This window comes from Lynx rufus, unplaced genomic scaffold (assembly GCF_022079265.1).
Source record: "Lynx rufus isolate CCGP_SWC_20201006 ecotype Redwood Valley unplaced genomic scaffold, mLynRuf1.p SCAF_1, whole genome shotgun sequence".
Lineage (NCBI taxonomy): Eukaryota > Metazoa > Chordata > Mammalia > Carnivora > Felidae > Lynx > Lynx rufus.
In genome coordinates this window covers 163,628,931-163,653,549 of record NW_025814823.1, presented here as the reverse complement: position 1 = coordinate 163,653,549, position 24,619 = coordinate 163,628,931, and the positions used below count along the sequence as shown (strand labels likewise).

Here is a 24,619-nt window from a genome sequence, read left to right as displayed (position 1 = left end):
AATAAGGACACAATGGGAGGGAGAAGGCAGTGGAGTCTGGAAACTAACCAGGAGATGTTGCTTTCAGTCTGGGTTAAGTCTGTAACAGGAGAATAGCAGTGAAATATGTCCATATATCTGGCCATACGGTCCATATATCTATTGATCCCACAAATATATACTAAGTCTAGCGTTGCCAGACAATGGTGAGCAAAACAGGTATGTTTCCTGCCCTCACACGGTCCCCAGTCTGATGACGAAATAGAGGCATGAGGAGAGTAATGACACGAACAAGTGTAAAAACTGCAGTTGTGAAGCACATCCTAGGAGCTGGGGGGGCTATGACAGTTCCCTAAAGGTGGAGTAGGGGCATCACAGCGAAGGAGGGAAGAGGAGGTGGTCGGGACAAGCTCCTCTGAAAGAATGGTGATCAGACTGAGACATGGAAGCTGGAAAGCTGGGAAGGCATCACCCAAGGCAAGCAGGGAGGGAAGAGCAAGCACAGCAGGAACACAGCAAGAGCCAAACTGGACAGGGAGTGCAGGAAGACCCGGGAATGAAGAAACCAGCGTCACTGGGATGGAGACGAAAAGGGACAGACCAGAAAGGCATTTCAAAGGAAGAAATGAAAACTGTAGACACCTCGATTTTAGACACTAGAAAGGGAACACAGTCTAATGCTATTCCAATCATTTTAACCAAGGAGATGAGATGTCGCAACAGCCTCATCCATCTGTAAACATATAGCCTTAACTAGACAGACAATCTTTATTACATCATATGAGTCATCAGCCAACCTGCTTTCCTACACGTACCCAAAAGCAGAAGAAATAGCTGGGCACAGATTTAAGGCAGATAGATCTATTAATCAACAAATGTTCACTGAGTACCTTCTATGTGCAAGGCATGATACAAAACACTGTGCAAAAAATATCTAATCTGCAGGACAGGTATGAGCTGACTTCTTTTAAATAAAGATTGTGATGTCTGTTTGCTCAGCCTAAGTGTAAACTGACAAAAATATGCACAATGATGAATAAGATGCAGTCATTGGTTTGAGAGACTTTTTAGTGGGAGAGATTTAAAACACGAGAATGAATCAGTGTAAGTGACAATACAACAGGTCTAGAATGGTGGTATAAAGTATCACGGCACTGAGAAGAGATCAGTTTGAGGGAATCGGGTAGCTTCATGACGAAAGGTACATGGATTCTTTAACTTAATGGTGTATGATTTCAATAAGTGAAGATGCAGGGCAAAGACATTATAACAGGCACAAAAGAATGACATCAGTTCCAGGGCATCTACTTGTAGGAATAACAAACAGGCTAAGCATGGTAGAAAATGGGAAAGTCAGGAGGTAGCAATGTAGGGAACAAAAGTTAAAGTGGCACAGATGGGGACCATTGGACACAGAATTCAAGAATGTGGACTAGGAAACATACGAGGTCAGATCGAGGAGTCACTGAAGATGCCCAGTAAGAGAACAGCATTAATGGGGATGATAAGAAAATTATATGAACTGAAAAACATCCTAACATAATGGTCAAAATCACAAGATTTGGAGCCAGTCTGCCTAAGGCAAAAAGTCCAGACTCCCTCACGGCTATGACTTGCAATAAAAAGGAACAAACTAGTGATAAACACAATGTCACAGATGAATCTCAAATGTCTCATGCTAAGTTAAAGAAGCCAGACACCAAAGACATACTGTTGTGATTACATTTACATGTGAATCTAGAGAAGGCCAAACTGTAGTGACAGAGATCAGTCCTTGCCAGAGGCTGGGTTTGGGGAAGGAATGGGAAAGAGCACAGAGGAACACAAGTAACATTCAGGGGTGATGAAAATGTTATTTACCATGACTAAGGGGCAATTATACAACTGCATATATATTTATCAACATTCATCGAATTCTACTCTTGAAATCGGTGATTTTTTATTTTTAAGTAAATTTCATCTCAAGCTGATATAAGTGAAAAAAATCACGCAAAAGTAAAAAGATTACAGTTGAAATAAAAATAATTGATCTGATGAAGATTTCTTACATATTAGGAGCATGGCAGCAGGGGATTCACAAGCAGGAGATTTGTCATCAGTGTGGAGGCATAAAAAATACCACAGTCACTGGGAAGTGCATGTATGTGTGTGTGTTTGGAGGTATCGGGGAGGGGCAGGGAATATCCTCAGTATGAAGGTAACTTCCTTCCCTTTTGAAAAAAAATTTTTCAACTAATTTTTATTGGACACTTGGCATTGTTTTAGGCCCAGGGGATACAAGAGTGAACGAAACTTGTACAAGCCTTTTCTCTTAAGGAACTTACATTCTTGACCGTGTACCTCGAAAAAGACAGAAGTGGGGATAATACTTCAACGAGTGGACACGAAACAGGGATTTGTTCCTTGAGTGATGACTACTCAGACTGAATTCAGACTTCTTCCCCTGACTCATACAAGTAATTTTATAAGGAAGGGCTAGCTATCGAGACTATTCTATTCACTGTAATACGTGATAGGCTAGGTGTAGTATAATGACTGCTATATAATGATGTCACGATGGTTACATAAGATTATTTTTAAAAACCTGGGGGAGAAACGGTCTGGAAGACTGATATTTAGAAAGGAAAGAATTGGAAAAACCATTTCAATCTTGTTTACATTTCGAAGTTACTTAGAACATCTTCATATATGCCTGAATTACCAGATTTGAACACACCTCAAAGAAAAGAAAGCATTGTCAGCCCATGATGTCTTGAACTGACTACCACAATAAAGTGACAAGATCATTCTTTAATTAATGTTCTCCTTCATAACAGAGTGTTTCATGGGTTTGCATATTCCTGTTCTCTCTAAAGTTCATAACTACAATAAATAGGTTCTGGAAGATTTATCTCTTTTAAAAGCAAAGAAACTGCCTTGGATTCATATATTTGTAAACCTTTTTTGGACAACTGACATTTTTGAATCTTGGGGAATACATGTTGAGAAAGGAAGGGAAGCGGAAATAAATAAATGACACACAGTCTTCCAATAAATTTGGAGTCCCTCACCAGCAGCAGACTTGAAAGCATTAAAAGAGCGCTAGATTTGGCTTTTATTTGCTTCAGTGGTGCTTCAAATCTCTTTGGCTATTGTAGAAGGTTTTCAGGTCATCACAAACCAAAGTGAAAAGGGAATATTGTGGGTTGTAACTGTATGAAATACCTTGTTTATCTCAACTGACTCCTGCCATAATTGATTGAGGGACTAAAAGTCCCCTTACACCTAACAGCCACGGGCTTCTTAGACCCAAGCTTACGGTGCTGATTAAATAAATGATAGGTGTAAGATAGAACAGTATATACCTCTGGCAGAGTCAAAGAATTCATGTTGAGTAAGATAAATTTTTTACCCTTAGCTCTGAGCTATTTAGGGCGGGAACTTAATTTCCTTACCCCTGAGCATGGTTTTTTCCATTTTGTATTACTGAGTGGTTATGAGAGCACAAAAACAATACAGAGACTATTTGTTAACTTCTAAACTTGTTTGACCCCACTACAGTCACCTCTTTAATACTCACATTTACCCAGGCTACCAATCTATCTTCCTTCTTACAGCTCCTACGTCTGCTTTCGAAGTCTGAGGCAAGTGGATGAAAACCACAACAGTAAAATATCTGTGAATACTGCTGTAGCATTTATGAAAAATACATTAAGGAGATAAAATTAATATTTTAATGTGTCCAAAATGGGGAAGCTAAATATTATAACTAGTAACATCAATTATAGAAATAGTGAGGTAAACAGATACTTTGCATTTTCAAAGCAAAATGTTCATTCAGTTGAAAGCAAAAGATTTAACCATAGTTCAGTGTAGCTTACCACATGAAATAATTTTGATTTCCACAAACAGTGAAAGCTGAAATATTTTAGTGATATTTTCCAGCGTATATTTAACTTGGTGTCAGTTTTTGTTGAGAGTGTAGTGTTTTGTTTTGTATTCTACTTCCAAATTAAAACATTTAAGAATAATCAAGTTCAGTTATACATAAAATTATTAAATAAGAGTGCTAAAGTGTTAACTGTGTGTACATCTGAGATCTATGAAAGGAAGTACTCCAATATCTCAGAAACATCATTTGCCCTTTGTAAATCGATGTTGCCATGGCAAATGTTTTCATTTAACACTGGATTCACGGAGGGTGGGAGTATGACAATGTACAGCAGAAATGTACTGGCTATTTTTATATATCTTCCTCCTTAAAACTGCACTGAGGTTTGTTGGATGAGGTAACTTTTGCATGCTGAGACAAAGCTATTCCTTTAATGTGTACCTCAGATTTGTCCCTTTATATATGATTAAGTAGAATACATTATCTGTGAAAAGCAATCTGTGCCTTGAAAGAGTGTGTTCTGCACTTTTGCTTAAAGAAGGCAACATTCATGTGGAATGGTTCCGAATGCTCCTCTTGAATAGGGTTATTGAAATATTAATTCAGACTACATAAATCTGAAAACAAGTGAAACAAAGAGGATTTTTCTGGTGGCTAATAAGTGCAAAGAGAATCACTTCTCTTGCTAATGTGGAAAGATATGCATGGTTGCCTTCGACAAATATCTTCAGACCAACTAAAATAGAAGAATGACCCCCTACAAAAAAGGCTCTATTTGTTTCTAAACGTGTACCAATTTCCTAAATTCTTTAATTAATCAGGCTCTCTTAATAGCATTGTTGCAAAGCAGAGGAATAGGAATTAAAAATTTATCAATTAGAAGCATTGTGTGGAAAACCCCTCTAGAGATTTCTAGAACATTAGGGTTTATATCAGAAACGAAGATCTTTTGTTGTTGTTGTGTATTCTTTTCATTGGTGATAGTGCTTATTTATTTATTAATTTTTAACAATTACAAAATAAAAGATGATCTTTTTAATGATGAAACAACTTTGATATATACTAAAAAATCTGCTGTTATCCTCCTTCACCTGCTAACTTCTCCAAGGGAACCTGTGTTTACAGTTTAATGTATTTCCTTCCAGCTTCCTCCATGCCTGTACAAAAATATCTAACCACACACACACATTCAGGAGTTTTGTTATTATTTATTTTTATTAAGATGGGATCACACTCTGCATATGACTACAGTTTGCTTCTCTCACTCAACACACAGTGAAAATACTTCTAGGGCAACACATGTAGATCTCTCTCAGTCTTCCACTTACTGCATAATATTCTATAGAATGATATCGCGCAATTTGTTGCTAGATGGAGCACAGACTATAGGAATAAAGGGTGCAAGGAGACCAGTGAGGAGAGCTACTATAATAATACAGGAAGAGAGAATGTTACACGGGCCAGAGTGGGAGAGATAAGTGTGGTAAGAAAGGACTGGATTCTGGATATATCTGGAAAGTAGAACCAGCAGGAGTTGCTGGCATATTGTCCATGGGGTGTGAGAAAGAGGAACCAAGAAAGACTCCAGTGTCTTTCTAGTTCCTACAGGAACTATGTAACACAGGCACTGCTGTTCACTGAGATGGAGGAGACTGAAACACAATATCCCAAATAAGAAAAGTCTTGTTTTTGACCATTTAACTCATGAAAACCAAATAGGTAACTAAGGAACAAAGATCAAAGAGCTGTTAACCTTGCATTGGTATTTTTATTCTTTATGTTCTAGAAGTCAGAAGACACAGTTCATAAGATGTTAAAGGTTAAATCCATTTATTAGCCTAAATGGCATATGCAATGGTTTTCAATCAGGGATCAGGAAACTACAGGGCATGGGTGGCTGCTTGTTTTAGTAAATAAATTTTTTTACTGGAACACAGCCAAGCCATTCATTTACATATTGTCTAGGGCTGCTTTCTCACTACAGCAGTTACAACTGGGACCATACGGCTGGCAAGCTGAAAATATTTACTATGTGACACTTTAAGAAATAATTTGCTAATCTCTGACTTAGATTCAGAGAGGGATACATCAAAATTGTACAAAACAGAACTAGGCTCTTTTAACAGCGAGGTGATCAGAAATACCTTATCAGAATTCAGATTAGTAACACTTCTTTCTGGATGGACATGCGAAAATAGAAGAAAAAAGTTACTCAAGGATTTAGGATGGAACCAGTGATCTCTATTTAGTTCACGTGACAAAAGAAAGCTTTTATTGTATAATATATGTGTAAGAAAAAGTATATGTGTCTGTGTACACACATATGCACACATAAAATATATATATAGAAACATTCCCTGGAAAATACATATAAACCATTAACAGGTTTATGAAACAAACATGGTCTCAGATTCAAATAAATCTGTATTTAAATCCTTGTTCTCCTATTTACTGGCTATTTGGTGATTGCTAGGTTATTTAATCTCCCCGAGTTTCAATACCTCATATAAAAACAGGACTACTAGTACCGTAAATGCAATGTTTTTATGAAAATTAATAAGACAATGCTTATATAGTGCCTAGTAGAATGGTATTACATAATGAGCACTCAATAAATATATTTTCTTCTTTAAAAAATTTACTAGAATAAAAAACAACAAGAACTCAAAATCTTATTGAGAAAATAGATGATCATAAGGGAGTCTCTTAGAAAATATTGTAAAATATTTTCTTTAAATATCATATTGATATAAAGATAACAAAAAAATAACTGAAAACAAAAAGTCCTGTTTCTCATTTTTAATAAAGAAAGAAAAAAAAAAGCTTGATGTGTATTTGCAGCTCTGAACCCAGATTTGGGAGATGTTTAGATTATTCTCACAGAAGAAAACACTGTTAATAGTTCAATCATATCTTTCCCAAGTGGACATTATATAGGTTTTAGTAAAAATAAAGAGGAAGCATCATGATTTAAACTTAAACAATTAGCAGTGAACAATGTATGACTTTAATTTGCAGTTTACAAGATCCATTCATTGTCTTTGTATTCTACCTAATTCACATAACTGAGCCTTGCTGATGAAGCAGGAGGTGAATTATACAAATCCAACCAGAGAACGTGACGTGCAGCATCTTACATGACACCAATCCTGAACTTTCAAAAAATAAACTGGAAAAAACAATGTGAGGCAGCTAAGTAAACAAAACAAAGGTCTGGTGACTTTCCTTTCTAATAATCACTGAATTGTCTTTGCTATTAGCTTCTCCATTGGTAAAATGGATAATATTACTTCCTTGGTTTAGGAAAGGTGGAGGGTATAGCATGTTAATCTCTGTTGTTATTAGTTTTCTAACTCTTGGAAATTTATACACATTGCCTAAGTCTTTGTGAATAAAAAGCAAATACTTGTCCAGAATTAGAATATTCCTTGATTTTCCTCCTTCAGTAGCAAGACAACCATGCTCCTTTAATGTTTTTGTAAAGGGAAAAAAACTAAAACACTAAGAACTAAGAAACACTAAAAGCTGTGATTCATGTTCATTTTAAGACAATGACTTAATGCAATCAACCTTTACCCATGATATATTTTTTCTGGCAACAGAAATGCACTGGCATAGAAATGGATACTGGAGCCACTACCTCTGTCTTTCACACTCATGGTCTCACAGTTCTTAACATTTTCTAGGCAGCTCCTCTCATTCAAATGGACTTGCCTCAAAAAGCAAACCTATTTGCCATGTTTGTCCTAATGCATAGATTGAATGAGAAGAGGATGAGGGTGCAGTGGAAGAACAGGTCACAGGACTAGGGAAGGCAGGATGGGACACGGCCACTGGCCACATATGGGTGGACAGTGAATCTATGGGGGTTCCAGATACATAAGCTCTAGAGTCAGATAGGGATCTTCTCTGGGCATTTCCCAGCAATCATCGTGCTATTTTGGGAAGACCTTGAATCCACTTTCTCCAATGAGTGCAACAGATAACCTACTGCTGGTGCCCAGAAGGCTGTTGGTGCCCACAGATTAATTTTCTCCACTTGTACAAGAGGCTTAATCTGAAAGTCAAACTAGCCTTGAAATGGGATATGGAGTACATCCCTCTTTTTTATTCTTATGCTCAAAAAATACCTCAGAATTTTTGTTTAAAAAAATGCAAATATTATTACATATTAATAACTAGAGAGAAGGAGACAAGTGAATCACAACCCCCAAAGAACTAAAAACTATTCCAGTAAAGCCTCATTTGCAGGGCAGGTGTCCTTGATAATTCTGTCCTGAATTTTAAGCACTGATTGGGATTCCTTTTTATCCCCCATAATGATGAATATAAAAACATATAGATTTAATACATTAGAATATTTCCCAAGTCAGTCATAAGCCAAACTTTGTACAACTAAGTGACTACAAGAAAACATCTAATTTTATCAGCAATTTTGAACTTAAGAAAATTAAGACATTATAGCGATTTCTTCATTTACTTTTGTATACTACTTTTGATAAACATATATCCTAAGCAAATGCTGTTTATAAGGGAAGTTATGATACTGGCTTGATCTTTTAAAACTGATTTTTGTTTGTTTGTTTGTTTGTTTTGAGGGAAAGTATGCACACGTGAGTGGGGGAGGGACAGAGAGAGAAAGAATTTTTTAACCTATTTTCTTTTTTTAAAATATAAATCCAAGTTAGTTAACAAAGAGTGTAATAATGATTTCAGAAATAGAATTTAGTGAATCATCACTTAGGTATTACACGCAGTGCTCATCCCAACAAGTGCCCTCCTTAATGCCCATTGCCCATTTAGCCCACCCCACCACCCAATACCTCACAAGCAACCCTCAGTTTGTTCTCTGCATTTAAGAGTCTCTTATAGTTTGCCTCCCTCTTATTTTTCCTTCTCTTCCCCTATGTTCATCTGTTTTGTTTCTTAAATTCCACATATGAGTGAAATCATACGGTATTTTTCTTTCTTTCACTTATTCTACTTAGCCTAATACACTCTAGTTCCATCCACGTTGCTGCAAATGATAAGATTTCATACCTTTTGATTGCCAAGTAATATTCTAGTGTGTGTGTGTGTGTGTGTGTGTGTGTGTGTGTATGTATATTTACGTATATGTATACACACACACACCACATCTTCTTTATCTGTTTATGAGTCGATGGACATTTAGGCTCTTTCCATAATTTGGCTATTATTGATAGTGCTATAGACATTGGGGTGCATGTGCCCCTTTGAAACAGCATTTTTGTTATCCTCTGAATAAATGGCTAGTTGGCCAATTGCTGGGTTGTAGGTAGGTCTATTTTTGATTTTTTGAGAAACCTCTATACTGTTTTCCAGAGCGGTTGGGGGAGAGAGGATCTTAAGCAGGATCCAAGCCCAGCACAGAGCCCAAGGCAGGGCTCGATCTCACAGACCTTGAGATCATGACCTGAGCCAAAATAAGAGTCCGATGTTTAACTGACTGAGCGACCCAGGTGCCTCTGAAACTGATTTTTTAAACAGGTGCAGTAAGAAAAGTCTACAAAAGCTAGGTTCTTATTACACGTTTCTATGCATAGGGAAAGCAAAGGTAATCTCTTTTTATGTCAGAGAATGAAAAGTTAAAATATATTAGTAAACATTTTCTAATAGTTGTCCAATTTTGAGAAAAAAGCAAAGAGAAACACTGTGGGAAGCTTTTGAGAAAATCTCACAGGAGTAATTTGTTCATCATGGTTTTATTTCAATGACTACATTCTTTCAGTGTTATTTTAAAATAAGTGATAACTTTAGACTCTAAGGTTTTTCAGCTTGATGTTCAGGGATATCAGATATAATCTTTAAACTCAGAATTTTTCCATTTCCTGCTCTTCTTGGTGATAGACATTTGTGCTCACGAACACAGGGGAAGGCTGCCTTCTGATTTCAAAGCATAATCTGTGACTCTTCAAAAGACAAATACAGAATGCGACAAGAATCTGCAAGAGGTTCAGAAAGGAAAAGCGTACTCCTTTTTAATTCTCAAACTGCTCCCAAAATAAGGGAGGAAAATGACCACATTAGTGACAGCCTAACATATCCTAATGTAAAGAAATTCAATTGTTACATGATTTCAAGTTATTAGGTTCAAAGAAAATATTTAATTCTATAAAATTATATTTTTACAAATTAATTTACATTTGTAAGTCCTTACCAAGACTACAGAGGGCCTAAGAGCAGAGATAACAAATAAATAAAATGTTATTTAAACCTAGGATTTGAAAAGACTTATGTTAGGTAAGAGTGATTTTTTTAAACAAGGTCAATGTATAAAGTCTCCAGCAAAATGAAGAAATCCAGGATAATTTCGAATTGATGTTAAAAAAAATAAGACTTTATACTGATGAAATGGCTTTTGGTAATTGCTTTTCTAAGCAGTATGAAAAATATATAAGAACTTTGAGAAAAACATATTCATCCTCAGTGTTCCTTCATTCTCTGATCATGAGAGCCATTTTTAATAGAAATAACTTCTGGGGAATGGGCACACTGCAAGAGTGACTTCCGCACTTACTTCTTCCTGCCCAGGTTTCTCTTGTCCAGGTTCATGCTTTCTATTTTTCTTCATTTGGCTAACTTTCCTCTCTTTCAAAATTATTACAATGTTTTACCTTCCCCACGAAGTTATTTCCGAAAGCATAAAGGCTGGAAATTTCTTTCTTATCTTAAGACTCTGGTGCCTGGGTGGCTCAGTCATTTAAGCGTCTGACTCTTGGTTTCAGCTCAGGTCATGATCTCATGGTTTGTGGGTTCAAGACCCTCATCGGGCTCTGCAATGACCGCGTGGAGCCTGCTTGGGATTCTCTCTCTGTCCCTCTCTCTTTGCCCCTCCCCTGCTCTCTCTCTCTCTCTCAAGAATAAATAAATAAAAACTTTAAAAAAAATACAAAAAAAAAACTCATTCACATTTCCCTCAACATACAGAATAACAATAATGATACAAGTTCAGAGTTCATGAGAACTTATCACATGCATGGCACCTGAACATGCCGCTGGGATTATCTTGCTCAGTCCACAAAATAGTCCTGGGTAAGGACAATTATTATTCCATCTATAGATGAAGGAGCAAGACCCGCTGGTTAAAAACCACACCATAGTGACACCACAAGAGCTGGGATAAGCATGCTCTCAACCTGGCCCTGAAGTCTACATAACACACCAGATTTGGCTTAGACTTAGACAACAGACTTTATATAAAATCGTCATGATTATGCCTCATTTATTTTGTTTTTAAAATGGACATTTGTCCATGCACATCAAATTGATGATAGCACCTTACTGTGACCATCAACTGGCAGTTTATCAAATTGCTTTGTTTGTTGATATGAATTGGCGACAGCAAAAGCCCGCAAGGTCTTTGGTGAGAAAAGGAAGCAAATGAGGAAGAAAAAGTGCTAAGAGAAGAGCCTCAAGACACTACACTCTGCACCTTTGTTGCGTCTGAAGCCTGTGCCATCAGAAACCAGATGTGCTTACTTTGCCTCTACTCTAGGCTACTTAGCTGCTTTCTCTTCTCCTTCTCTTCCCAAAGTCTGAGAACATACAGATTAGTAAGAAATTTATTAACGAAGACAGAAATTATTTTTTAAAATTTCCAGTCACAGAAGACAGTGAGCTTATCTTGAATATAAAATTGACATTGCAATAGGTAATTAAACTACCTTCCCCAGACTCTCCAGAGCTGGTTCAATGAGAGTACTCTTTAAAGGTTGCTCTGGGGGCGCCTGGGTGGCGCAGTCGGTTAAGCGTCCGACTTCAGCCAGGTCACGATCTCGCGGTCCGTGAGTTCGAGCCCCGCGTCGGGCTCTGGGCCGATGGCTCGGAGCCTGGAGCCTGTTTCTGATTCTGTGTCTCCCTCTCTCTCTGCCCCTCCCCTGTTCATGCTCTGTCTCTCTCTGTCCCAAAAATAAATAAAAACGTTGAAAAAAAAATTTAAAAAAAAAAAAAATAAAAAAAATAAAGGTTGCTCTGGAGTCTATGATATGGCTGAATGGATTGCAACTCAGAGACCTGACATGACTGGAGATTTTTTGGTAACGCACTAATTTGTCCTGTATTCCACCAGCAAAATTAGTTACTTATACTGTGTCAGTATTATAGCTAAATTCTCTCCACCTCTGTTCCGCATCTGTTTGTTTCTCTATTCAAGCCTACCTAACAATCTCAAGTTTCCCAAGGAAAAGTCTTAGAGCAGATTCACTGATGTACATTGTTATTTTGTTATTGCCAAAACTTAAGATATGTGTTATAAAAAAAAAATCTGTTGAGTGAATATATCTCTTTAACCAACTTGGTCTGCTTCAATTACTAACTCTTAAGTTTGGGGCCCTCAGTTACTTCTTTCTTTAAATTGTGTTGCTCTTCATGATCTGCTCTTTAAAAAAAAAAAAAAAAAAGATTTTAACTCCTCCATGCCTCTCCCTGCTTTTATGTTTCCTTACTCCTCATTTTCTCATAAGATTTTTAAAATGTTCTGTTCTTCAGATTATAGTTATTTTTTTTGTCCTTTATTTTTGTTCTTGATCATTCTATTCTCTTTAATTTTTTTTGGGGGGGGGGACCAACTCTTTTTATTCCTTTCTTTTATTTCTTTCCTCTATTATGTTTCACTTTCCTTTTCTTGCCTTGTAATCTCCATTCCTCTAAGTATCTGTGTGAAATTTGGTTTCATCTGCTTTTTGGGAAAAGAATACTTTCTCTACCAAAAGTACTCATACTATCACAACTCCTGGTCTTCCTCACCAACAACACCAAGTTCAGGAAGGAAATGGGTTTCTGTGTCCATCTCCTCCCGGCTACACTCAGTAGGGAGTATAATTCATTTCTCAGGAAGGTTTCCAAGGTATAGCTAGGTTGGCTGGATCACGTGAGTAAATACTCTTGGTATTTACATGATGGGGGAAGTGGAAGAAACCTTCAACAACCAGTTCCGAGCTGATGAGGCAGCACAACTGAATCACTTACTCTGTTAGGTAGTTTCAGTTACAAGTCAGAACTTGTAAACCCAACTCAACCTGGTTGAAACAAAAAGCCTAATGTAACTGAAAACTTCCTAAGTAGCAAGGTCACCTAGAACATCTGTTCTTTCCCTGTCTCTGCATTACCTTCTATGGTATTAGTTTTACTCTAGGCACGGTTGCCCTCACGGATGCAGCAGACCCTAACAGTGCATGCCTCCTGCTCACATGCAACAGACAAATGCATTCTCAGCAAAAGTCTTGAGATTTAATAGTACTGTTCTAGGTCACACACCTTCTTCTGAACCAATTAGTGTGGGAGGGGAGATGGGATGCAGTGATTGGCTAATCCTCACCCTCTAGATCTTGGGTAGAAAGCTCCTGGAAACCACATGGTTTAAAGAGAAGGAGCAACGAGGAGACGTCTGCTGGGAAGGTGACCAGAAAATGCTCACTGAATAAGGCAAAAACTGGATGCAGATGGTGGAGAATAGCAAGCTATAACTTCATGTAAGTTCTTTTGCCAAGGACTTATTTTTATAATTATAAAATTATAAAAATGAGTAAACACATTTTATTTTATGAAAATTGATCTTCTCTACATTTTTTTAAAATAATCAATTCCTCTAGGAATCTTTCTGACAATATTGACTCCAACATAGTTACCTATTATTACTATTGTTAAATAACTTAAATGTTATTTCTGTAAAATAACAGGAAGAAAAAACAGAATAATAACGAACCATGACAAATGACTACTTGAGAAAATAACTTTTTCCTGGGGGAAAAGAGGGCTTAAAGGCCAATTAGTGGATTTAAAAAAAAATCAGTTTTAACATAAAGCAAATATAGGTGAAAAAAAAACTTTTAAAAGTCAAAAGAGAGTGGGATGCTTGGGTGGCTCAGTCAGTTAAGCGTCCAACTTCGGCTCAGGTCATGATCTCGCGGTTTGTGGGTTTGAGCCCCTTATCAGGCTCTGTGCTGACAGCTCAGAGCCTGGAGCCTGCTTTGGATTCTGTGTCTCCCTCTCTCTGCCCCTCCCCTGGTCACATTCTGTCTGTCTGTCTCTCTCTCAAAAACAAATAAACATTAAAAAAATTTAAAAAAAAGTGAAAAGAGATAAGAAGGAGCACTCTCCACAAGTGAGCAACTGTCACTGCTCTCTCCTATTCCCAATCTCATTACACCTCTTCTGACTATGTACTAAATAAACAGCTTATGGAATTAAAGGCCAGGACACTAACAACTGAATGTACAGAAAAGTCATCTGCCTGGTCATGTGAGAATGGGCAGGGGTGGGGGTGAGGGTCCTTTTACAATAGTAAAGTAGTTATTTATAGATAGCTAGATTATACACAGGTTTTCAAACAAATGAATGTCAATCCTTAGGCGCCCAAAAAAGGACCATGTGTATTTTCTTAGAGCATCTGGATGTCAATTTCAAAGACATTCTCTCCGACTTTTGTTTTTTCAATACTTAAAAAAAAAAAAAAAAAAGAGGAAAGGAAACTAGAATGTTATCTGCAACAATGAGTCATCAGTCACTGCAGCTCTACAACACCCAGGTCTCTCCCCGTCTCCACAGCCCTTCAAAAGAAGAAGACTATCTTTTAATGACACACATAAATCCCCGCAGTGCCTGACTACAAAGCATAATTAATTCTGGCCTTTTTATGCCTAATGAGACACCTTGCACACACCACAGCACTGAGTTTGAGCTTCTTCTAAAACAGGGAAAACCTTGGCAACAACCTAGTTTTACTCAAAATAATCTATAGGGCGTACTTGTATGAGCTCTGCCATTATTTCTTCAAAATATATTTTTTTTATAACAAGCAAATCACACCAAAGAAAACTCACAATCAACCACCTGTTTGAACAGTTTTCTTAAAAGTGTGTGATGTTTTGTTTTTCAAATTCTTGGCAGGAAAACACATGCTTTTATTTCTCAATTTGTGGCTGTGATAGAAGGGTATTTAAATAATTTCTTAGATGCAGCTGCTCAATATCATTTCCCTTTATTAGAATAATTTTTCATATTTTAATACATCCTTACATGCTGCATTACAGAGGCTATTAGTCCACTGAGAATTTCAAAACATAAATTTCCAAGGTTCCATTTCAAAACACAAATAACAATATGAGTAAAATTTTTAAAAAAGAAATTTAACCGAAAGATTTACCCTGAAAGATTTACTCCTCTTTATAATATTCAATTATTCTGGGCCTACCTGAGGAGTCCTGAAATCAAATGCCTACTTTCAAAGAAGTTACTACTGCTGTAAATGCACTTTCCCTGCTTCAGTTACAGATAGTATACAGAACAAGGAATCATGAAATGCAGAATGCCTCTCACCTGTTTAGGCGTGACTCCAGGCATGTGAACATCCAACGCGAAATCTGATGAATCAATAGGAATTACTGGTCTGGTGGTACCAAGACATTCATTGGAAAAGGATCTGGTACTTTCTTTAAACCTTGAAAAAGAACATTTCAATATCCTTGAACATAATGGAATTTTAACATGAGAAGTGGGGAAAAAAAGAATTCTAAGATCTTAAAAGATTATTCATTTAGTTCCAAAGATAAGTCTAAAAGATGTAATGACTATATAATGTTCTAAAACATCAGAATTGCATTTTATAGTCTAGGAGCAACATATGCCCAACTTGGAAACAAAATATCATCAAAGCGAGCGAGCAGGCTGGCTACATTTAAAACTCCATTCAATAAAAGCCTGTCAAAACATATATTTGTTTCTACTCAATACAGTATTCATAAATTAGAAATCAACACAGGCATATCAATTTTCTAATGGCATAAACATTAACTATAACCAAGTAAAAATTTTGTAACTATTTTGTGAGTATCCAGGATCACTAGCCAGAAACAAAACACCAACAATAATATTGCTAGTAGGCATAGCTGTATGAGGGAGGGAAAAAGACTGCGATGTGAATTACAAATGTACAAGTGCATGAATATTTAATATGGTAATTATGAGGAGTGTATATACAGCTCAATGTTTTCTCCTGAGCTATTACAGTCCATGATCTGCTTCTCCCCACCACTTATCTATCTTGATATTTTATTCTTCAGGCTGTTTTAAACAAGAAAGCATTCAAGTCTAAACGACTCTACTGTAGTTTCTGAAATATCTCCCGGAGAGGGAGTGATTAGTATTGGAAATCACAACTTCTAATTGGAGTTTTGAAAGCCAGTGCAGCCTGGCGACAATACAGTGGGCTTTTTTCTGTACGAGGGACTTTACAACAAGTTACTGTGCTAAAATCCCAAGTCGTTTCAGCCAAGTAAATCAACCTCGCATATTTCCACAACACTCTGGTTCATAAAAGTGATTACATTTTCAACAGCATGCACAGGAACCATCCAAACAACATCCCGCCCGTCTGAAAAAACACACACCCACCTCTTAAAGACTGAAAGCGGGCTTCTGAAACCCAAACAGCTGCTTGGGAAAACAAGAAGGAGAGCAAGCAGGCTCAGCACGCCAGCCATGTCCTCGCCGCTCCGGCCCCGCCGGGAGAGGACCCGGCGGCAGCGCAGCGCTCGCCTGGGGCCGGCGGTCGGGCAGCGGCGCCGCCAGCAGCCGCTACTTCATGGCCCGGGCGCGGCGGGCGTCCTGCGGCGGCCGCACACCATCTGCCCGCGGGAGCGGCGAGCCGGGCGAGGTGAGGTGCCTGGATCACCAGCCGCACGCACAAGCCCCTGGGTAGGCGGTACTTTTGTCCGGTCCGCGAGCGGAAGCTTTCCAGCCTCCAGAGCTCCCTTCTGCCCCGGTGCTGGGGCTAGTGGTGCGGGCGCCTTATCACTCGGGAATGACAGGGACTGTGAGGGCTATCGCACGAACGCGCGTCAGTCATCATTCAGAACCTGCAAAAATAGAAGCAGATAATGGATGACTAACACATTACAGCATTTGTCCTCAGCAAATCCCAGCTGAGGTTCTTTAACACATTAGGAGTTTTCACAAGCTTGAGCCCAAGCCTGGGGAAAATGCTGGTCTGTTGATCTCCCTCCCCCCACGACCAGCCCCCAAGATCTCACAAACCTGCATACCCCCCCCCCATTCTGGCTTTTGCTCTTTCTTCCTCCATCACACCCACTCTCTCCTTTTCATTTCCTAACTGTTCCCCCTTTTCCCTTTCTTCCACCCCATTCTCCAGATGTCTTCTCCTTACTGCCTGTATCACTCCCTTCTATTATCAAAAATGCACTTAGTACCTCTGCTGAATGTAAACAAAGTTATTCACACAAACGACAAACTAAGGTACAAGAAAAGGGAAGGAAAAAAAAAAACAACTAAGAGAGGCAGAGACAAAGCACTCGGATACAACAGTAATCAAATAGAAAGACTTTGAGAACAAAGGCATGTTTATATACATGCACCAGAGTTACAGATTCCAGGAGAACGGTTCCCCCCTCAAGAATGATCACCAAAGAAGCAATCTCTGAAGTTCTCAGGATAATGTTAAAACAAATAAAAGATCTACAGCTAACATGATATATGAAATGTAAATGCCGATTTTAAAATTCTGCATTGGATACACAAAGTAATAATTTCTTACTTATAAGGCATGCCTCACAAAAGATATACTTTCCTGAATAAAGTTTGGAGATTTACAATGCAATGCAATTAGAAACAGTAGGGAAAATCTCAGCTGGCCCCCAAATGAATTTCACCTACACAGGGTATAACCAAGAACTTAATAGAAATGAGAAGCCCTGCAGAACTCAGGATTTTAGGAGGAAAAGTCAAATAAGCTAAATTCTGAAAAAGAGGTATGTTGACTTTACTGTTTTTCTGAACTTAACTCAGACTATGCATCGTTTTTAACTTTAGATAGAAGACATTATTTTCATATGTATCATTCGCAATATAAAAATAGTTCCAAAGAAAAATATTTATTATTATTATTTTTAACTTTTTACATATAATTTGAGGTCAAGTAGCTAACATGCAGTGTTCCTTAAAGTTTTATTTTAATCACCAATTATAAACATGGTTTGGGGAAACTCAAATAAATCTATTAGCTAGATGAATAAAAGTAAAAACAAAAAATCAGTAAGATCATATAGAAGTACATCACAATAATACATTAGCCTCTAAATTATCTTTTGGAATGCACAAGATATTGAGCTAATTGAAAAAAAAAAACCACACCTAACAATCAAACAAAAAACAAAGTTAAAACAAAAAAGCATGCACTAACGTTAAATTAAATCAGAAAACCTCATGATCAGTGCTTTCCAGAAGAATACCTTACACCAAATACAAATAAAATGATTGAATATCTGACCAATCCAAGGGGTGCTTGGGGCTCACCAGCACCCAAAAGACCACAATTAACTTACACAAGCAATGACATTTTTAAAAGTCTGATGATATTTGCTTGAACTTTCTCTTTGGTTTGCTGTTTGAGATTTCAGCAACAAAAACCTTCAACTTTGTCTGAATCCTGTGGGTAAAGGAAAGAAGTCCTTATGGGGGAAGAGAAAAAACAGGCCCGAAGGCTATAATATTGCCTCTGCCAGCAAGAAAATATAATCCTGTCTAATGACAATACTTCCCATTCCCTGGTGTTCTTTTTTTCTTTTTTTTGTAAACGTATGTGAAGAAGGGATTATATTTTATTATTTCATGCAGAACAGGATTCAAGGACAGTCCTTCTTCCAGTTGGCAGGGAGATATGGTATTACACAAACACTTGAAACAAATTCAGTATTCAAATTCTTTAACAGGAACACATCCTTAAGTACTAGCCTTTGAAAAAATATTCCACTTATCTCTTTGATTGATTTTATTACCTTTGATGTCCCTAAAACACCCATTAAAAGAAAAGGGAACTAAAGTTGTAGGTAGAAGCAAAGCTGGTATTTACAGCCATGAACTGAACAGAAGGTCCCATCGAAATGAAAGCTAATTACTCTTTGGTTCTTGATGCCTTGTAAACTAAAGACAAAATACAAATCACCATATGAAAAAAAAAAAGTGTAACCATTTCATTTGTTATTTTCTAATTCCCGAAAGTTGTGGAATATATAATATCCAAATCTTAGTAGTCTTTACTCAATAGTTGAAAAATTGAAAATATATTTCCTTGAGATAATCCATTCCCTCATCCAAAAAAACCACAATACTGAATTTCATATCCTGTTCAAAATGTTGGAATATATATTTGGGTTTTGTAACATGAATAAAATGAAAAGACAATATAGTCTATTAAGGGGGATGAGAACTTAACACAGTTAATATATGTTTAGAATGTAGTATTCCTATACTATACCATAGTACTACAAAAAGGACTCAGGGAATTTTGAGGAAGAAAAGATAATTTTAACCTTCAAGAGGAGAATAAGAAAAAGAGAAAGGTATAGGAGTTGCCAATGGAAGTGGGAGTTTGGAGGGTCAGGTTTCCACTGTGGGGAGATGGACACACACAGTCCAAGTTGAGGGACGGGAAGGGGCAGAGGCGCCCAAGTGGGGAGTGGACGATATGTTTGAAAAATAAGTGACAAAGATTCTGCCTCCTAGACTAAAGCTGCAGACCCAGAGTTACTATTTTATTTGTAATACAAAGCTAATATTCTGTTTCCATGTCCATAAATTTGTAGCAAGAATGATGTAAACTTTATACAGTACAGAATATTAATTTCAAGAACAGTAACATTATGAAGTTAAGTACAGCCTAGTAGAAAGGACCATAAAATGAATTTGGCTTTTACAAAGTCAGAATTCCATTCCTTTCAATTTTCATTTGAAAAAAAAAAAGTAGTTGAAATCTGTAATTGACCAAAGAATCAAATAAATACATTGGCCATTAATTCCTTTATTCAGCAAGAGAACCAAGATAGCACAGTGGCAAAGAACAAGTAAACCAAAGGAAAACTGCCTGGATCCCTGGCTCCATCCTTTCATAGCCTTGTGAAACTGGGCAAGTACCTAGCCTCTCTTTGCCTCAGTTTCCTCAAAAGTAAAATGGATAATCCTACTACCTATTCTTGGGCTGTTACAAGAAGTACATGAATTTATATCCTTAGAACAGTGCTAGACATATAATAAATGTTCACTATTACTGTTCTTGCAACAAATATTTATTGAGTGCCTAAGACTGCTTAATGCTGGGGATGGTGATAATCAAGACAGATAAAGTTCTCACTTTTATAGAGATTAATTTCCAGTGGGGGGAAAAAACAAATGAAAATAACTACCAAATTATAAATTTCATTTTCTTTTACGAAGATTTTATGTGGTTTCCTACAATGACTTATGATTAAACTGATTAAAGGATGCATATCTACTCACATAGCAATTCAACTCTCCGCATTTATTCTTAAGCAAAAATTGAACAAGAGCACAAACATGTTTAAAGTGATATTTACTGACATGATTTATAATAACAAAGAACTGGATATTTATAATAAGCAAAGAATTGGAATCAGTTCAAATGCTCATCAATGAGAGAATGGCAAAAAGCTTTTTTTTTTTTTAATATTAAAACTTGAATACTATGAATCCCTTTTAAAAAGGACAAGAGGGGAGCCTAAGTGGCTCAGTCAGTTGAGTGTTGGAGTCTTAGTTTCAGCTCAAGTCATGATGACAAGATTCCTGAGTTCAAACCCCGCAATGTGTCAGTGTGGAGCCTGCTTGGGATTTCTCTCTCTCTCTCTCTCTCTCTCTCTCTCTGCCCCTTCCCAGCTCACACACTCTTTCTCTCTCTCTCTCTAAATAAATGAATGATAAATAAATAAATAAATAAACAAACAAACAAACAAATAGGACAAGGTGGGTCTATTTTTATAGGCAAGGTCATATTCTATGACATATTGTTTTTCTTCTTGCATAATTAAAAAAATGTTTAAACAATATCAAACTTACAAAATGTTGCTGTGGAGCTAACCACTGACTGCTGCGCCACTGGAGCACCTTAGAAATGTTGCAAGTACAGTTACAAAGAATTTTTTTCCTTTAACCATTTGAGAGTAAATTGCTGACATGGTGCCTCATCATCCCTGAAAACTTCTGTATGTATTTCCTAAAGTACGTTCCACTACATTATCACAATGCAGTCATCAAAATAAACATATTCACACTTACACATTACTACCATCTAATCCTCAGTCTCCAGATGTTGCCAACTATCTCAATAATATCTCTAAGAGCAAAAGTCCAGTTTAGAATCAAGCCTTATGTGTACAGTTATCATGTATCTAGTCTCCTTCATGCCAAGATAGTTTCTCAGTCTGTCTTTACTTTTTGTGACCTTTACTCTACTGAAGATTTCAAGCCAGTTATTTCGCAGAATGCCTCTCAATTAGTATTTGTTATCTTTTCCATAAGGACTAGATTCTGGTTGTGCATCTCTGGTAGGAATATCACAGAAGGTTATGTATCCGTATTTTTTCAATGTATCTGTATTAGTTGTCCATTGAAGCATATCAAATTATCCCCAAACTTAGTAGTTGAAAACAACAAATATTATCTCAAATAGTTTCTGTGCATAAGGAAAAGAAGAAGGTTAGTGGGGTGATTTTCTCACGAAGTTACAATCAAGATGTTGGCAAGGGCTACAGTCAACTGAAGGCTTGAAGGATCTGCTTGCAAGGTGGCTTACTCACCTTGGATGAGTAAATTAGTGCTGGCTGTTAGCAGAAACAACCTGTCCTCACTATGTGGCCCTCTCTCCAGGGCTGCCTAAGGGCCTTTACAACATGGCAGCTGCCCTCCGCCAGAGTGAGCAAGGTCTTTTAGCATCTAGCATCAGAAGTCACATGCCGTCATTTCTATAATATCCTATGGTTACACAGGCCAGTCCCACTCAGGGTGTACAAAAACTACCCAAGGGCATGAATACCAGAAGGCAAGGATCATCTTCTTGGAAGCTGGCTACAACAGCCTCTCATGAGATGTCATGCAATTTTAATTTGTCTCATTACTGATGATGTTAAATCATTTGATTAAGGCGTGTCTTCCAGGCTTTTCCACTGTAAAGGTGTTTTTCCCTTTGTTATTAATTTTTTTGGTGGAAAATTTTTTAACTTTGTAAACATTATAATTCTAAGTAAACTTTCATTTTATTTACTATTTATTACATCATAACGGACTCATTTTATTCAGTGGGTTTTAATCTGCTACTAACTTTACTTAATACATTATTTACTCAGATGCTCAAACAGTCTCAGTTGTGGCCCCCATAAGCTTGCTTTTGTGTCCTTCTGACTTGTCCCATTATCCTTAGAGCACTTTCTTGCTTTTTTGCCTCTTCTCTCATTTGGGCTCAAAACCCTCTTAGCACCAGGGCTTTCTGTTTGTGTTCTTCACCCCACTTGGCCTTCGCTGACATCCTATAGCGGGCTGCTCACACACATGGATGCCCTCTTTACCTTGTTTGGGCTATGGCATCCCATGGAAGGCCACCAACCCACCACATGGACACTCTCCTTCCCTGACGTTGGTTCCATACCCTATGCCAGGCTGCCCTTTCTAAATGCCTAACTTGCTCTGCCCCACATAATAACTGTAGGACTGAATTGTTCAGAAAGAGAAATCAAATTATACAACAATATACACATGCATTTATAAACCTGAAGTAACATAATTCAGTTGTATTTCCAGCGGTTTTCAATGGGGACAGGTGGGGAAAAAGGCACACCTTCACTTTCCATTTATATGTTTTTGTAGGCTTTCAACTTTTATAAGTTTATGTTACTTTTGTAACCAGAAAAAATATATACAGATATAGATATGCATTTTAAAATATTTTATTGGATATGAATCTATATATTTCAATTTACATGTTAATTTCTATCTGAGTTAGGTTATATTTTGAAAAATGAATAACTCTCCTTTCTTGGCAAGAACTTTATAAGCTAAGGGGCGCCTGGGTGGCGCAGTCGGTTACGCGTCCGACTTCAGCCAGGTCACGATCTCGCGGTCCGTGAGTTCGAGCCCCGCGTCAGGCTCTGGGCTGATGGCTCAGAGCCTGGAGCCTGTTTCCGATTCTGTGTTTCCCTCTCTCTCTGCCCCTCCCCCGTTCATGCTCTGTCTCTCTCTGTCCCAAAAATAAATAAAAAACGTTGGAAAAAAAAATTAAAAAAAAAAAAAAGAACTTTATAAGCTAATATTTATGGTGGTTATATGTCCACAATGCAGGATTTCTCCAGCTCAGTACTAGAAACACTTTAGGAAAATACTTCTTTGTTGTAGGGGACTGGCCTGTGCATTACAGCATGTTCAGCAGCATCTCTGGACTCTGCCTACTAGATTTCAGTTGTACTTTCTTCAGTTGTGACAACAAAATGTCTCAAACATTGCCAAATGTCTTCTGGAAGGTAAATCACCTTGGTTGAGAAGCAATGTTGTAATATGGTTCATTAACATGAAATTTAATCTGTAAATCGAATGTGATGCAGTTTCCTTCAAATACATATAATGAGACATAAATTGCCAAAAACAAAAGTGCTTGCAAATATGGAACTTCTAAATAATGGGAAAATAACAATCAAAAAAGCAGGTAACATTTATTGACTTATATGCCAAGTATTGATTTTATACATATTATCTCACTGAATTCTTATGACTTTAAAGTACAGGCTATTATTTTCATTTTATAGATGACAGATCTGAGCCTTAGAAAAATAATTAACTTGCCCTGGTTATATGGCAGTAGGGTAAGGATTCAAATCCTGGCTTTAGACTCCAGAATATATTCTCTTAGTTCCTATTTTTCAACATAAAAAAGACTCTACATTCACAGGGAATGTTTTCTTCAAGAACAAAAAGGCCAAGTCCTCTGAAGATCGTTATTTTATAAACTAATAGCCAATGTTTATTGAGCAACTACTGTGTGCTAGGCACTGTGTGGACAATAAGTTCAACTGAATCCTCACAGCAACTCTACAAAATTCATACCATTATCATTCACATTTTACAGAGTGGAAACTGGACACAAAGAGAACTGGCAATTTACCCAGGGTACATAGCTGAGATTTAACCCAGGCAATCGGATACCATAGTTGAAGACCTTAACTACTCAGCTATCAATGTTACCTAGTCTTATTTTTTTTCATTCACATATTAGGAAGCATTCACATTTCCTCTGTGAATCTACTAACATTACTCATTTAGCTAATTCAGAAAGAACAAATTGAAGATTTATAACTAAAGTCCAAGTCTGGTCCAAAATTAGGTTTCTTTTGGCTTGCATGAATTTTTCCCAACTGAATCTGAATTCTGAGAAAACATTTCAAAATGAAAAGATTTCACATAAAAAGTGTCTTTTGAAGAATTGTAAAATCTGGCATCCTTGGACCCACATTTCCATATGGCAACAATTAACTGAGCCAAGTTGTGTCTTCTTTTTAGACGAGGCCAGTGCTCTGCAGATTGCCGCGGTCCCCACTCCCCCCCTATTACTCCCAGATCCTGAAGACAAGAGTAGTTGTTGCAACTGCCACTCAGCATGAAGGTATAGTTGTTGTCTGTCTATTCATTGGAGGTCTTTGTTTTGTTTTGTTTGTTAACATTACTAGCTGGACCCTAAAATCATTTGTGTTGTAACCCCAGAGACACAGCATTTCTCTATGTGAAAAGGTAAACTTGACCCTGTACGTAGGGTAGAGTTTGCCCACTCTGATATACTAAGTTGCTGCTCTTTTTTCTTTTCTTTTCTTTTTTTCTTCTTTTCTTTGTTCTTTTCTTTTCTCTTCCATCCTTTCCTTTCCTTCCTTTCTCCTTTCCTTCTTTCTTTCTTTTCTTTCTTTCTTT

The 24,619-nt window shown here is 37.3% G+C and overlaps 1 protein-coding gene across 19 annotated transcripts in view; it reads right to left on the bottom strand.

Annotated features, from left to right (window-relative positions):
- The window catches only part of PAM (peptidylglycine alpha-amidating monooxygenase), a 157,935-nt gene extending 141,251 nt beyond the window's left edge, over positions 1 to 16,684 (bottom strand). For 6 of the 19 annotated variants that reach the window (XM_047089786.1, XM_047089793.1, XM_047089800.1 and 3 more), the window contains exons 1-2: positions 16,262 to 16,681; positions 15,188 to 15,308 (exon numbers count right to left, since the gene is read on the bottom strand). In XM_047089786.1, coding sequence (XP_046945742.1) covers positions 15,188 to 15,308; positions 16,262 to 16,350 — 210 coding nt within the window. In that variant the 5' untranslated portion in view covers positions 16,351 to 16,681. Of the gene's footprint in view, positions 1 to 15,187; positions 15,309 to 16,261 lie in introns of all 19 variants that reach the window. The other 13 variants (XM_047089848.1, XM_047089856.1, XM_047089865.1 and 10 more) reach the window with 3 other exon arrangements.
- Between the last annotated feature and the right edge of the window lie 7,935 nt (positions 16,685 to 24,619).